Consider the following 15,691-nt stretch of genomic DNA (forward strand, 5'->3'; position numbering starts at 1 on the left):
AACTAAGGGGGTGATAAAGGGGGTTTGATTTACTATTTATGGCGGGTTTTTATGTTTGGCAGCTGTCACACGCTAAAAGACGCTTTTTATTGTAAGCATAGTTTATGTATCACCACATTTTGAGAGCTATAATTTTTCCATATTTTGACCCACCGGGTCATGTGAGGTCTTATTTTTTGCGGGATAAGTTGACGTTTTTATTGGTACCATTTTCGGGCACGTGACATTTTTGATCGCTTTTTATTCCGATTTTTGGGACACAGAATGAACAAAACCAACGTTTCATGAATTTCTTTTGGGAGGTGAGTTTACACCGTTCCGCCTACGGCAAAAATTGATAAAGCGGTTTTATTCTTCGGATCAGTACAGTTACAGCGATACCTCATTTGTCGTTTTTTTATGTTTTGGCGCTTTTATGCAATGAAAACAATTTTATATAAAAAATAATTATTTTTGCATCGCCTTATTCTGCGAGCTATAACTTTTTTATTTTTTCGCTGATGATGCTGTGTGGCGGCTTGTTTTTTGCGGGACAAGATGACATTTTCAGCGGTGCCATGGTTTCTTATATCCGTCTTTTTGATCGCGCGTTATTGCACTTTTTGTTCGGCAGTATGATAAAGCTTTATTTTTTGCTTTGTTTTTTATTTTTATTTTTTAAGAGTTTCAATAAAGGGGTTAACTAATGGGACAGTTTTATAGGGTGGGTTGTTACGGACACGGCAATACCAAATATGTGTACTTTTATTGTTTTTTTATTTTCAAAAAATGAATTTATTGGGGAATATTTTTTTTAAAATTTATTTAGCGATTTTTATAAATTATTTTTACACTTTTTTTTTAAAAAAACTTTATTACATTGTCCCAGGGGGGACATAACTGTCATGTGACAGATCGCTGATCTGTCACATCACAGATCGCTGTGAAAGATCAGCGATCTGTCACAGGCAGTGCTGCAGGCTTCCTCATGCCGGCGCGTTGCAGGTCCCCTCCCGATGCTTCCCTAAACCCCCTGTACACTGCGTGTTTGATCGCAGTGTGCCAGGGGTTAATGTGTCGGGGGCAGTCCATGACCGCCCCTGACACATAGTGCCGGGTGTCAGCTGTGATAATCAGCTGACACCCGGCTGCGATCAACTGCGCTCCCCCCGTGAGCGCAGCTGATCGCGCTAGACGTACTATTCCATCCTTGGGACTTAGGTCCCAGGTCACATGGACAGAATAGTACGTCTAATGTAGGAAAGGGGGTTAAAAAGGTCTCTTAAGTCTGTTTTAGTAGGCTCCACAATCACGGGGAAGACTGCTGACTTAACAGATGTCCAGAAGGCAGTCATTGATACACTTCACAATGAGGGTACGCCACAAAAGAAGCTGGCTGTTCATATTAATAGAAATTTGAGTGGAAGGAAAAAGTGTGGTAGAAAAAGGTGCACAAGCAACCGGGAAAACCGCAGCCTTGAAAAGATTTTTAAGAAAAGCCCATTCAAAAATTTGGAGATAGGTACGGAGAAGACAAGCTAGCGGAGCGCCAGGCTGGTAGTCAATGAGGATGTTAGTAAAGGGAGGTCCGATGCAGCTCCTGCTGGGTGCCTCAGGAGAGGAATGGACAGTGAGATGCAAGCTACCCCGCTCACACGGGAGCGCAAACGACACAGATGAGGTGATTAAAAATTTCTTCTTTAATTGAAATCCACAACGCGTTTCGACGAAACAACTCCGTCTTCATCAGGTGCCGGACATCTGTTTTAAACAGCTGACATGTGCCAGCAATAGCCGTGAGCATAATCGTGATCTGCCAGCGACTATTAACTAGTTAAATGCCGCTGTCAAACTGACAGCAGCATTTAACAAGTGCTTCCGGACATCTGGCCGGAAATGCGCTCACCGTTCACCCGCGTCACTGGTGTGTCGGCATGACAACCAGAGGTCTCGAGATCTCTATGGTTGTTGATGCCGGATTGTTGTGAGTGCCACCCTGTGGTCAGCGCTCATAGCAATGCAGTCATTCTGCTACATAGAGGCAATCTGAGCATCATATACCATCTCCCAGGCTTACCCACCCACTTCTTTGACCATTTCTCTGTCTGCTTGCCACACTTATTGTCCCCAGAACTACCAACCCTTACCCTGGGAGACTTCAACATCCCCATTAACAATCCTACTTCCCCATCTGCATTCCAGATCCTAACTAACCACTTCTCTTGGCCTCTCACAGCTCTCAACCTCAGAAACACACAAAAATGGTAACACCCTTGATCTGGTCTTTGCCAGACTCTGTTCAATCTCCTACCTACATAACTCACCTCTTCCCCTCTCTGACCACAATATCCACTCCTTCACTCTCACAAATCCTTGCCCACCTCAGCACACTCCTACCTACCACACTTGCAGAAACTCGATTTCTCCAGCGGTGCTCTAGGAGTGCTGAATGCCTATGGAGGAAAACTAGCACACCAGAACTTAATCTACTACAAATTTAAGGACCTATAACTCTGCCTTTCACCTCGCCAAACAGACCTACTTCATCACCTTGATCTCTTCACTAACTAATAACCCCAAAAAAGTTTTCACCTTTCACGTCCTCCTCAGTCTGAAAACACAAGCTCTTATCACAGACATCTGTGCTGGTTACCTGGCCTCTCACTTTATAGGAAAAATAGAGAATTTCCATCAGGAAATCTGTTCCCAGCCACCAAGTGCTGTGATTCTCATTCCCCCTGGCTCACTCTATACATTTGATCTCATCACAGAAGAAGAGGTCTCCAGGCTTCTCTCTTCTTCTAGTCCGACTACATGCACTACCGACCCCCATTCCCTCACACCTCCTCCAGTCTCTCTCTCCATTCGTCACTACTCATCTAAAATCTTCAATATCTCTCTTTCCTCTGGTATCTCCACCTCCTCCTTCAAACACTCTGTCATTACTCCATTATTAAAAAAAATTCTCTCAATCCATCCTGCACAAGTAACTACTGACCAGTCTCCAACCTCCCCTTCATCACTAAACTCTTGGAGCGCCTTATCTATTTCTGCCTTAACCGTTAACTTTCCACTCACTCTCTCCTAGATCCATCAGTCTGGATTCCGCCCCCTACATTTGACAGAAACTGCACTCAAAGTGACCTTCTGACAGCAAAATGTAACGGTGACCACTCTTGCTAATTTTTCTCGACCTCTCTGCAGCTTTCGGCACTGTTAACAATCCTCTCCTACTCTCTATGCTCCAGTCAATATCCATTAAAAAAACTGCTCTCTCCTGGTTTTCCTCCTATCTTTCTGATCGCTCCTTCAGTGCATCGTTTGCTGGCGCCACTTCGTCTCCTCTTCCTCTCACTGCTGGGGTCACTCAAGGCTCAGTCCTTAGCCCACTTCACTCTACATGGCCTCAATTGGACAGACCATCAGAAGATTTGGCTTTCAGTACCATCTTTATGATGATGACACAACTATACACATCATTAGTATACTCGCTTATCATTTATCGCGAGTATACTCGCTTATCACTACACGTCATCCCTTGACCTTACCCCTAGTGTACTACAGAACACCAGTGACTGACCGCAGTGTCTAACATCATGTCCGCTCTCTGAGACCCAACCTTTCCAAAACTGAACTTCTTCTGCTCCCACTGTCTGCTAACCTCCCTAAATCTGACATATTCCTCTCTGTGGGTGGCACCATAATAACGCCTAGGCAGCACGCACGCTGTCTAAGGCTAGTTTCACACTTGCTTTTTTTTGCAGCGCGTTTTTCCCGCAAAAAAACGCATTGAAAAAACGCATACATAAGCATACAACTGCTGCGTTTTTTTCAAGCATTTTTATGAGCATGCATGAAAAAAACGCAGCGTTTTTATGCGTTTGTATGCGTTTTTAGCGCGTTTTTACCGCGTTTGCGTTTTTTTCCAACATTTTTAGGTGGCCCCTCACACTACCCAAACCATGACTTTACTAACCCTAACCCTGACCCTAACCCTAACCCTGACCCTAACCCTGACCCTAACCCTTAACCAAATCATACTTAACCCTAACCCAAACCCTAAACCCTAACTAACCCTAACCCTGACCCTAACCCTGACCCTAACCCTAACCCTGACCCTAACCCTTAACAAAACCATACTTAACCCTAACCCTGACCCTAAGCCTAACCCTGACCCTAACCCTTAACCAAACCATACTTAACCCTAATCCTGACCCTAACCCTTAACCAAACCATACTTAACCCTAATCCTGACCCTAACCCTGACCCTAACCCTGACCCTAACCCTTAACAAAACCATACTTAACCCTAATCCTGACCCTAACCCTGACCCTAATCCTTAACAAAACCATACTTAACCCTAACCCTGACCCTAACCCTGACCCTAACCTTAACCCTGACCCTAACCCTGACCCTAACCCTTAACAAAACCATACTTAACCCTAATCCTGACCCTAACCCTGACCCTAATCCTTAACAAAACCATACTTAACCCTAATCCTGACCCTAACCCTGACCCTAACCCTAACCCTGACCCTAACCCTAACCCTTAACAAAACCATACTTAACCCTAATCCTGACCCTAACCATGACCCTAATCCTTAACAAAACCATACTTAACCCTAACCCTGACCCAAACCCCAACCCTAACCCTGACCATAACCCTAACCCTAAACCCCCTTAACTAACCCTAACTCTAACCCAAACCCCTAAATTCCATGGTTTAAAAAAAAAAACGCATATGCAAAAAAACGCATACATGAGCATGCCAGTGCGCACATATGCGCATCCATAGGCTATAATGGCCATTTTTAGCGCAAAACGTGCGCATATGTGCGCATGCGCTTTTTTGCAGGGCCAAAAAATGCAACATGCTGCGTCTGGAAAATCCCAACGCACACCCCAAAAAAACGCAGCGCATGAAAATCGCATACATGCGCTTACCAGCGCGCAGGTATGCGCACCCATGTTAAATATAGGGGAAAAAACGCATGCGCAGGTGTGCGTTTTTTTCCAGCGCTAAAAAACGCAAATGTGAAACCAGCCTAAGTGTTATGTTTGACACCAGTCTTTCCTTCACCTCCCACATACAATCTCTTGTCCGCTCTTGCCGCCTCCACCTAAAGAATATCTTTAGAATCTACCTCTAGAATCTCACCATGGAAACCACAAAAATTCTCAGTTTCCCTGATCCACTCTCGCCTGGAGAACTGTAATGCTCTACTAATTGGACTCCCCCTGACGTAACTTTTTTCTTTCCAGTCCATCCTTAATGCAGAAGCCAGGGTCGTCCATCTGGCTAATCGGTACTCAGATATGTCCGTTCTTTGCTAGTCACTGCACTGGCTGCCCATTCATTATAGGATCAAATTCAAACTTCTTGTTCTCACTCACAAAGCTCTCCACACTGCGGCACCCCCCTACATCTCCTCCCTAATAATAATAAGCTATTTATATAGCGCCAATATACCCTCATTTCTGTTTATCGGACTACCCGCTCATTACACTCTGCAAGCGACTTTCGACTAACCTCTGCACTAATCTGTACCTCCCACTTCTGGCTCCAAGACTTCTCCCGCATTGCGCCAATCCTCTGGAATGCTCTACCCCAAGAAACTAGGACTATCCACAACTAACACATTTTTAGGTGCTCCCTCAAAACACATCTGTTCAGAATGGCCTATGATGTTCCCTAATGAAAGTACTTTTATGTGTATGCCTGTGTGTGTAGCATATTCACCATCTATCTGAGAATAACCCTCCATCAAACTCCACCGCACCCAACAGCATTACAAATACTGGCTGGTGACAACCTCATGCAGCCTTTATCAATCCCCCACTCCCTCAAGACTAAAGATGGGCGAACTCGAACAGTAAAGATCGGCGTCTGTACCAAACATGTACTGTTCAGGCACAGACACCGAACATGGACTTTGTCAGGCCCGCCATGTCTGTTATGCCGCATGAGCCCTGGAGCAGTGTGCACGCGCACCGAACTATCATGCCCGCCATGTCTGGTATACCGCATGACTCCTGGAGCTGTGTGCACGCACACCAAACTATCATGCCCGCCATGTCTGTTATGCCGCATGACCTCTGGAGCAGTGTGCACGCGCACCGAACTATCATGCCCGCCATGGCTGGTATGCCGCATGACTCCTGGAGCAGTGTGCACGTGCACCGAACTATCATGCCCGCCATGTCTGGTATGCCACGACTACTGGAGCAGTGTGCACGTGCACTGAACTATCATGCCGTTATGTCTTATGCTGCAAGATCCCTGGAAGCAGTGTGCACACGCACCTCGTGACTGTTGTGCTGCAAGATGCCTGGAGCAGTGTGCATGCGCACCTCATCTCATGGCTGCCTGCCATTGCCAGTGCGCATGTGTTATGAATGAGTCACCGGAGGAAAAAACAAAAATACAAGCTAAGTCCAGAAAACCGAAGAGGTTGGTAACTAGCGGATTGCAGACCCCTGATCCTATTCACAACAACAGTAGCCGTGGGGTGTTCCTACGGTGGTCCTAGACACCTCGTTCACAGCCGGAGACCTAAATAAACCTAAAGAAAGAAAGGGGAAATCTAAACTGCCCCAGAGCAGACCCCAAAGCAAAAGACAGCCCCCAACATGTATTGACGGTAAAAACAGATGAAAACACAAACACAGACAGAAAGACAGGCTGAGCAAACGATGGGGCCCTCACTAACTAGATAGGACAGGAAAGAAAAGCAACTGTCTGCAATCAAGCAAAAACCCTGTCAAAAATAATGTCCAACATGTCTGATAGAAAAGGCCCTGAAGTCACTAGACTTCGAAATCACTATATCAGCACTCAGGTATATTCTGAAAACAGAGCAAAGAGATCAACTGATCAGAGACAAAAATGGAGTTCAGCCAGTCCCAACCAGGGCTGGCTAAACACAAACACTAAGTAACAGACAAAATCTCATGGAACAATAGCAGAGCAAAAACTTAGCTTTAGTAGACAGGACTAAACTGGAGGCCAGAGCTCAGAGCAGAGAGGATCACCAGCAACCCAGCAGGGCGTCGGCGGCCTTATATCCACTCAGAGATTCCGGATGTCCAATCACACTCCACCTGATCAGATGACAGGTTTTTCCCATCCAAAATCAATTTCACTACCTCCTTTCACCAGCAGAGGGAGTTCATCGGACATCAAAGGTGAAGGAGAAAATGAGCTCATAATACGCATGTGTGTTTTACCTCATGGCTACATGCCGTTGCTGTGTGACCAGCCGTCTCTGCTCTGCCTGCAGCAACACTCTCTGTGTTCCTGGAGACCCTGATCATGTGACCTTTCCTATGTTCCTCTCTATGGTCCTGGAGGACTCGACCATGTGATCCTCTCTATGATCCTGGAGGATTGAACCAGAAGTCCTTCCCTGGTCCTGACCCGGAAGTGCAGATGCTAATGCCCTATATCAGACCACCCCTTCCTATGGTCGGGGCCTGAGTATCGTGTTGCTTCCCTGCATGGCTGTTTGGTCTGCTCGGTCGCTCTCTGTATTCTGAGCCCCTGCACTCTGCCCTGTAGTGCTTCTCTGCACACGCTCTGTGCTTGTACTCTGCCTCCTGTCCCGTGCCTTGTCTTGTCTCTCATGCCGTTTGTCCTTGTTATTCTTAGACTTGTAGTCCTTCCTCTGTTCTCTGCCTTAGCCTGTTTTGCTATCTCTCGCCTTAGCTATTCTTTGACTTGTAGTCCTTCCTCTGTTCTCTGCCATGCCTGTATCACCATGTCTGGCCTTTGCTATTCTGAGTCTTGTAGTACTTCCACATTCTCTGTCTCTGCCTGGTTTTCCTTATTCTGCCCTATGGTGCTCTACTGCAGATTCCATGTCTAGTCTCAAGGTTCTGCCTTGACCCGGCTCTGGGCTTCGGCCTACGCTCCGCTGCTAGATTCTGTCCTATGGTGCTCTCTAGCACATTTCTAGGCTAGACTCAAGGCTCTGCCTTGACCCGGCTCTCGGCTTCGGCCTACGCTCCGCTGCTAGCTATAGGTCTCTGTACCCGGCTCTGGGCTCTAGCATACGCTCCGCTTCTCTTCTCTTGAACTGGCTCAGTGCTTCTGCCTACGTTCCGCTCCTTGTTCTGTACTTTGCCTAGCCTTGTTTCTTCTAGTGCCCTTTGCATGCGGCCTGGCCTTCCCGTGCCTGCCTGTTTGTGCTTCAGCCATGCTCATCGGCCAGTGACAGCTGTGTCGCCTGTTATGCCCCTGCCGGGTTCGCCTCAGTCTTGCCCGTCTGTCTGTGCCTCAGCCCGACCAGCTAGCCAGTGCCTCAGCCGTGCTCTCTGTGCTTCCTTGCACCCACGCTGTCTCTGCACTGTGCATTGCGTGCCCTCTTAGCACGCGCAGGCCATAGCCTGCTCCTTGGCATACCTTCCCGTGCTTCTCTAAAAGTATGCGCAGGTCTTGCCATGTATCCCGTCGTGCCCTCTTGCACGCACAGGCCCTAGCCCGAACCCTGGCGTGTCTCCTAGCACGCGCAGGCCCTTTCCTTAGCCTGAACCCTGGCGTGCCCCTCTGCACGTGCAGGACCTTAGCCTGAACCCTGGCAGCTCCTCTAGCGTGCCCAAGACCTTGAACCCTGGCGTGGCCCTACACACGCAACATGTCTCGTACTTTGAACCCTGGAGTGTCCCCTACACACGCACCGTGTCTCGTACTTTGAACCCTGGTGTGTCCACTACACATGCACCTTGCCTTGCATCTTGCCCTGGACCCTGGGGTGTGCCCCTAGCACCCACCCTGCCTGGAACTTGCCTTGGACCTTGGCGTGTGCCCTAACACGCACCATGTCTGGAGCTCTGTCGTGCCTCCTTGCCTGAACCCTGGTTTGCCAGCCGGATGCCTGGAACCTGCCGATCGCTGCCAGAGATCGTAAGCCTGACGACTGCGGCCTGATGTCCGGAGCTGATGTTCGCAGCCTGATGCCCTGATCATGTTGATCGTTGCCAGCTGTCCAGAGTCTGATGCCATTGTACCCAGGCGTGCCACCTGGCACGTACCATGCCATGGACCTTGGCGTGCCCTCGCACGCACCTTGCTGTTTTCCGTTATCACGTCTTGCACCTGATGTAACCGAGTTTGCCTTAACGAAGATACCTTTGAATTCACGTCTTGTCTTGTTTCCTGCACGTTCTTTGTCGTCAGACACTCGTACTTAGTGTCTACCTGAGCCGGCCATCTGGTTCCAGCAGTCGTGGTGGCTCACTGCCTTGGTCTTGCCCCTGACACTCCCTGTATAGGGGATGGTTCCTCAAAAGGTCAGCTCGCCCTAGGTGGGTGGGTGCCACGACCCAGAGGGTCCTCTCTAAAGAAAACGACTCGGCGTAAGCTGACTCCGTCACAGACTTCACCAGGAAGTGTTACTGTTCGGTTTCGGCTGCCCGAACACCGGGTGTTTATCTCGTGATGCATGATAGTGTGGCAAACACCTCCTCTGATTGGCGGTGAAATCATCCCCGCCAGTCAGAGAGCCGCGATTACCACGCTGTCAAAAAAGTGAGAGCAGGAGAGGTGGATGAGAGTATTCATTAGCAGCTCCTGCGCTGTATATAATTAAAAAAAAAAAAAAAGGAGTGGGCTCCTCTGAATTTTTGCTAACCATCCAGGGAAAACTCACAGCTGGGGGCTGCAACGCTCAGCTGTCAGCAAGGCTAGTTATCAAGAATCGAGGGGTCCCCATGCTGTTTTTTTTAAATATTTAAATAAATAATTAAATTTTTGACAATCAGCCTTGCTAAAGCAGACAGCTGGGGGCTGGTATTCTCAGGCTGCTAAGGGGCCATGGATATTGGGCCCCCCCAGCTTAAAAATAGCATCCCGCAGCTGCCCAGAAAAGGCACATCTATTAAATGTGCCAATTCTTGCACTTTGCCCGGCTTTTCCCACTTGCCCTGTAGCGGTGGCAAGTGGGGTGATAGTTGGGGGGTTGATGTCACCTTTGTATTGTCAGGTGACATCAAGCCCTGAGGTTAGTAATGGAGAGGCATCAATAAGACACTCCCATTACTAACCCCATAGTCACATTGTAAGAAAACACAAACACCCAGAAAAAAAAGTCCTTTAATTTTTTATTTTTGTAGCACACTTGGCCTTTATGCACGTAAAGGAGGGATTAAAAACCTTTTTTTTTTTTTAACCAATTTCACAATGTCAATTTTTAGTTTTTACACTCATGTTTGTTCCTCCCTTTTCACAAGGAAAATCTTTTTTTAAACTTTTTGGTCAATATAGCTATCACAGATGTAACAGTAAAATGGGATCAAAATCTATAAAGCAATCTCTTAAGGGACATGTCACTTATATTGTGGATTGAAGAAGCTTAATTATGAACTGAAGGAAACAAGAGCTCGCACTTCATTCCAATCGCTGTTCCTATCACTGCTGTAAAACAGGTAATTGAAGTAGGTTATTTGCTGAAGAGAATGCAAGAAGTCTGGACTCAGTGTATACAAGAGGCTTGGAGCTGTGACTTTTCTCAACTGTGGAAATAAGTTTCCTCTCTTTAAATCCACATTTGACCAAGAATATCGGACATTAGGGCACCAAAGTCCAGTTATGTTGATTTGTTTTGTGAACAACATAGATCCTATAGTTATGGGAGACATATTTTCAGTGTTGTGACGAAGTGGCGAGCTTAATGCATTTACTTGCGTCACTGGGTGGCCTGCGCATTAGCTCCAAAGTAACATCGGACGGATGAGTAGCGATATATATGCCATGTTTTATATCTATGTAAAGGTAAAATCATGATAGGAAGTATGGCATTAATATCTACTGGCTGGGACCTTCGAAATTTAATTATTGTCAGTTTTGGAAGACACCGTTTGCTGTAGTTCTGTATCATTTTCCTAAAAGGAGTGCTTCCCTCCGCTAAAATTTGCACCAGTTAGGCCTCTTTCACAGATCAGTTTTTAGCCATTAGTCACAATCCGTCGTTTTGTGAAATAAACGGATCCAGCAAATGATGCTGCTGGATCCGTTTATTTCTCATAGACTTGTATTAGCGACGGATTGTGACGGATGGCCACACGTTTCATCCGTCTTTTGACGGATCCGTCGGAAATTCTGTGTCCGTCGGCTGGATACAACGGACATAGGAACGTTTTTTGTGTACGTTGAAAAGTCGGACAACGACAGATCCAGCGCCATCTGTCGTTGGCTATAATGGAAGCATATGGGCACAGGATCCGTCGCTGTCCGTCAAAAGACGGATCCGTCACCGGAATCTGTTTTTTTGCAACTGAGCATGTCTGGAATAATTTCTATTCCTTTAATTTAACCCCAAGAGCCATTCTGGCACACAAAAAAATCTCTCTCTTTTTTTACAATCTACACAGGATCTGTTTTTTTTTCACAAAACGACGGATTGTGACTGATGGCAAAAAACTGATATGTGAAAGAGGCCTTATGCGACAGTTTTTTCACTTTTCTTTTTCCTCTTTACTTTATATAATTGTATATATTGTTATGTTTTGTCCCCTTTTGTAATATATTTTGCATAGTTTCGTAAACACTCCCTACTTTTTAGATTAAAAATATAAAATGTAATTGCTTTGTTCTTCTTGCTCTAGAAAAAGCATCCCTGAAGCCCTATGTTAAATGCGTAATTGTCCTGATGATTGGAGGCAGCGGAGTGCTGGTTCATGACAAGTTCACAGTAGTGGGGGTATATCTGTGGAATCCCCCAGTTGTTCCATGACACATTGATTGCAGCGGTGGGATAGCAACATTGATTCCTCGGCTGTTCTCTAACAGTAGCCATATGAGGACCTACTTTTTCCAGCACGAGTTATAGTTTCTGAATTACCATGAATTTTACAATATATTGAAAAGCAGAAAAAACTTCCAAACGGGTTGAAATGGTGAAAAAAATAAAATTCTACCATACTGTTTTGGGTTTTGTTATAACGGCGTTCAGTTGGTGACAAAAATTACCTGATAATAGGATTCTTCAGGTCAGTACGATTACACGAATACCAAACTTGTAAAGTTTTATCTATATTTTATTGGGTAAAAAAATATTTATACATTTGTAAAAAATGAAGTTTGTATTGGCATTTTCTTAGATTTGAAACATCTTACATTTTTCCCCTCGATAGAAATGTGTAAGAGATTGTTTTTGTGTGGTGAACTATAGCTTTCATTGGTATAATTTTGGGGTACATGTTGTGCTTTATAAGGTATTTCATTTTTTGTGGAAGATGTCATGACCAAAAAACAGCAAATTGGGGGGGTTATTTTGTTTTATATTTTTTGCTTACAGAAATTATTGTGCAGGAAAATAGTTTTGATAGTTGGGACATGGGTAACAGTAATAAAAATTTTGTATCTATACATATTTTTTTTACTTTTTACTTTGATTATCCAAGTGCACTTGAACTAGCAATAGTTTGATCAATTGTACTATATATACCAGAATACTATTGTCCTTCAGTAGTCTCCAGCTGACTTGACTACACATTAGCACCACACAATCGCATTACAGGTGGTGATTGGCCCCGGAAACAGTGCTAATTAAATGCCGATATCAGTGATTAGCAGCAGCACTTTAGGGGTTAAATGATACCAATGAGAGCTGACTCTGGTCGCTGTGGTCAGTGCCAAGTGCTGGCTGTAAGACATAGCTGGACTGCTCCATGTATTGAACAGGTTCATATGCTGAGCCCACTCCATACACCCAAATCCGCCATGTACCATACATTTATTGTGGATGTCGAAGGGTGTTAAAGACCTGGATATCCTCTTTACATTATAATTTATGTGGTATAAAAATTAAAGTGTGTGATGTTAGTATTATTTTACTTTCCATTGCAATTTGAATAACATAGCTCATAACCTTTGCAATCATTAATTTACCTCCATAAAGTCTTTTCTCTGGATGGAGATCTGCAGGCAGGATGTTTTGCCTTTACCAAGTTGGGGATTCCAATTCTGTGAACAAATGCCAAAAATAAGTTTAAAAAGAGAACATAAAATGAAAAAATACACTGAAAAAACAAACAAAAACTTTTGTTCCTTTAACCCCTTCACGACATATGATGTATATTTACGTCAGATGTCGTGTCCATGACTTTGATGTGGGATCGCATGCTGAGTCTGCATATTTCCCGGTTGATGCTTCTGGCTGAGGCCATCTGCCTCTAACAGCCGTGAGGGGAGTGACGCTCTGCCCGTGGCTGTTAACCTGTTAAATGCTGCTATCAATCTATGACAGTGGCATTTAACATGCACCAGCAGGGGGGCACGTCTTTCCATCAGTGAGACTTGATAGCGGGGTGCAGATGGGTTAACATGACAGCCAGATGTTTGCTGAAGACCTCCATGCTTGTCATGATATTTCTCCACCAATGAAAGCCCGCGTTTAGCTGGTTGTCATTATGAGATCATGATTTTCACTATAGCATTGCTGAAGCACTGCTATGTATAATGCAAGAAATCAAAGAATTGCAGTTTCAAGTTCCCCAAGGGGACTAACAAATAAAGTAAATAGTGAAAAAAAGAAAAAAAAAAAGTTCAAATCCCCCTTTTTACCCAATTAAAAAAAACACATACAGTGTGTGAAACAAGTATTGAAATTGTCATCCATTTTCTAAGTAGATTTCTAAAGGAGCTATTGACATGAAATTCTCATCAGATGTCAGCAACAATCCAGCTAACCCACAAAGGCAAGGAACTAACACCATATATGTCATAAATTAAGTTATGTGTAATAATAAGAAAACAAAGAGGAAAAATAGAATTGAACACGCTCACTGAAATTTACTTAATACTTCATACAAAGCCTTTGTTGGTGACGACAGCTTCAAGACGTCTTCTGTATGGATAATCTAGTCATACATGTTGCTTAGTGATTTCGATCCATTCATCCACACAAACACTCTTCAAACCCTAAAGTTTCTGTGGGCTCCATCTATGAACTCTGAGATTTAGTTCCTTTCATAAAGTTTCTATTGGAATCAGATCAGGTGATGACTGGGTCATTCCAGCAGCTTTATTTTCTTTCTCTGAAACCAATGGAGACTTTCCTTGGGTGTGTGTTTGGGATCATTGTCTTGCTGAAATGTCCACCTTTGTTTCATCTTCCACATACTGGTAGATGGCAGCAGATTTTTATCAAGAAGGTCTAGGTACATTTTTCCAGTCATCCTTCGTTCAACTATTTGAAGTTTTCCCGTGTCATATACTGAAAAACAGCCCCACACCATGGTTTTATCTCCTTCAAACTTCGCTGCTGGCATGGTGACTTTTGGCGTTGTGAGGCAATGACTGTTGGTACAAGTGAGGGTCACTGGATGTTCCCCCCAAGATGCGCATGGAGGCGTATTGAGGCCATTAAAGTGCACTGCAGTGACAGGCATAGCTGTGGTTGCAATGCAGACTAAATTGAGCATAGGTCTTGGACATGCTGGTTGTCCAAGGCAGATTTAAGGAAAACCTGCTCTTGGCTTATTTGTTTTAACACATACGACCAATGGTAGTGGTGCAGTCCGTTACATTCCTGGCCCGGGTTTACCATGTGGCCCAAGGCCACAGGTTGCTAGTTAAGAACCCTGCAGTATAGGGTTTGGGTGTGTCAGTCTGGTGTTTGGAGGAGTACAGGGCAGAAGGCTCTGCAGAACTCCATCTGTGTGAGGCAACACAGGCCAGCGGAGCCAAATAGCCAAGGCAGCTGAATAGCCTGGCACCTACAGCGTACACTGCGGTGCTGTCGCCCATGGCAACAGGTCAGAAGAGGACTGTCGTGTTAGTGACTGTAAACTGGAGGATATGGTTCCCGGCTGTAATCCGGAGGATCGTGTACTGTGTAATGCTGTGAGTAGAACATTAACAAAGTGGTGCAGTCGCCCACGGCAAAAAGAGGTGGACTGGCATGTTTAGTGACTGTAATCCAGAGGATATGTGCCCGACTGCGAACTGGAGGTGGATTGTCTTGTTCCCAGCTGCGATCCGGAGGTGGAATGTCCTGTTTCCCGGCTGCAATCAAGAGGATATCGTGTGCTGTGTATTTGTGAGTTAAACATTAAAGAGACTTTTGTTTGGAACTTTGCTGGGTCACTGTCTCATCACTGCACAGGGTGTTACTGCTGCACTACAACGTCCAAAACATGGTGTGTATTACAGCATCCAAAGAATTAAATTTTGGTCTTAGCTGACCAGACTATTTTCCACCGTCATTTCACTGGTTTGTCTAAATGTTAATCAAACTGTGAACATGCTTTTGTTCAGCAATGGAGTCTTGCGTGGTTTACCTGCCAATTCATAGTAACATAGTTATTAAGGTTGAAGGAAGACTTTAAGTCCATCTAGGAAAAAGTAAGCTTCACATTAAGGAAAAAAATTCCTTCCCGACTCCACATACGGCAGACTGGCTCCCTGGATCAACGCCAATATCAAGGAAACTAGTGTATATAACCTGTAACATTATACTTTTCAAGAAAGGCATCCAGTCCCCTCTTAGTAGGGAATCACTCATTACAACATCATATGGCAGAGAGTTCCATAGTCTCACTGCTCTTACAGTAAAGAATCTGCATCTGTGAGAATTCTTAAACCTTTTTTCCTCCAGACGTAGAGGATGCCCCCTTGTCCCTGAGTAAGAGTAAAAAGATCATTACAAAGGTCTTTGTACTGTCCCCGCATATATTTATACATTGTAATAAGATCACCCCTAAGTCTTCGATT

At 45.0% G+C, this 15,691-nt stretch overlaps 1 protein-coding gene across 8 annotated transcripts in view; it reads right to left on the reverse strand.

Moving 5' to 3' along the window:
• The window catches only part of TNRC18 (trinucleotide repeat containing 18), a 753,175-nt gene that overhangs the window by 16,142 nt on the left and 721,342 nt on the right, over positions 1–15,691 (reverse strand). For all 8 annotated transcript variants that reach the window (XM_073558135.1, XM_073558139.1, XM_073558141.1 and 5 more), the window contains one exon: positions 12,866–12,940. In XM_073558135.1, the coding sequence (XP_073414236.1) occupies positions 12,866–12,940 (75 nt within the window). The remainder of the gene's footprint in view (positions 1–12,865; positions 12,941–15,691) is intronic.

The sequence above is a fragment of the Dendrobates tinctorius genome, unplaced genomic scaffold (assembly GCF_039654945.1).
Source record: "Dendrobates tinctorius isolate UK_male_01 unplaced genomic scaffold, ASM3965494v1 ptg000254l, whole genome shotgun sequence".
Taxonomy (NCBI): Eukaryota; Metazoa; Chordata; class Amphibia; order Anura; family Dendrobatidae; genus Dendrobates; species Dendrobates tinctorius.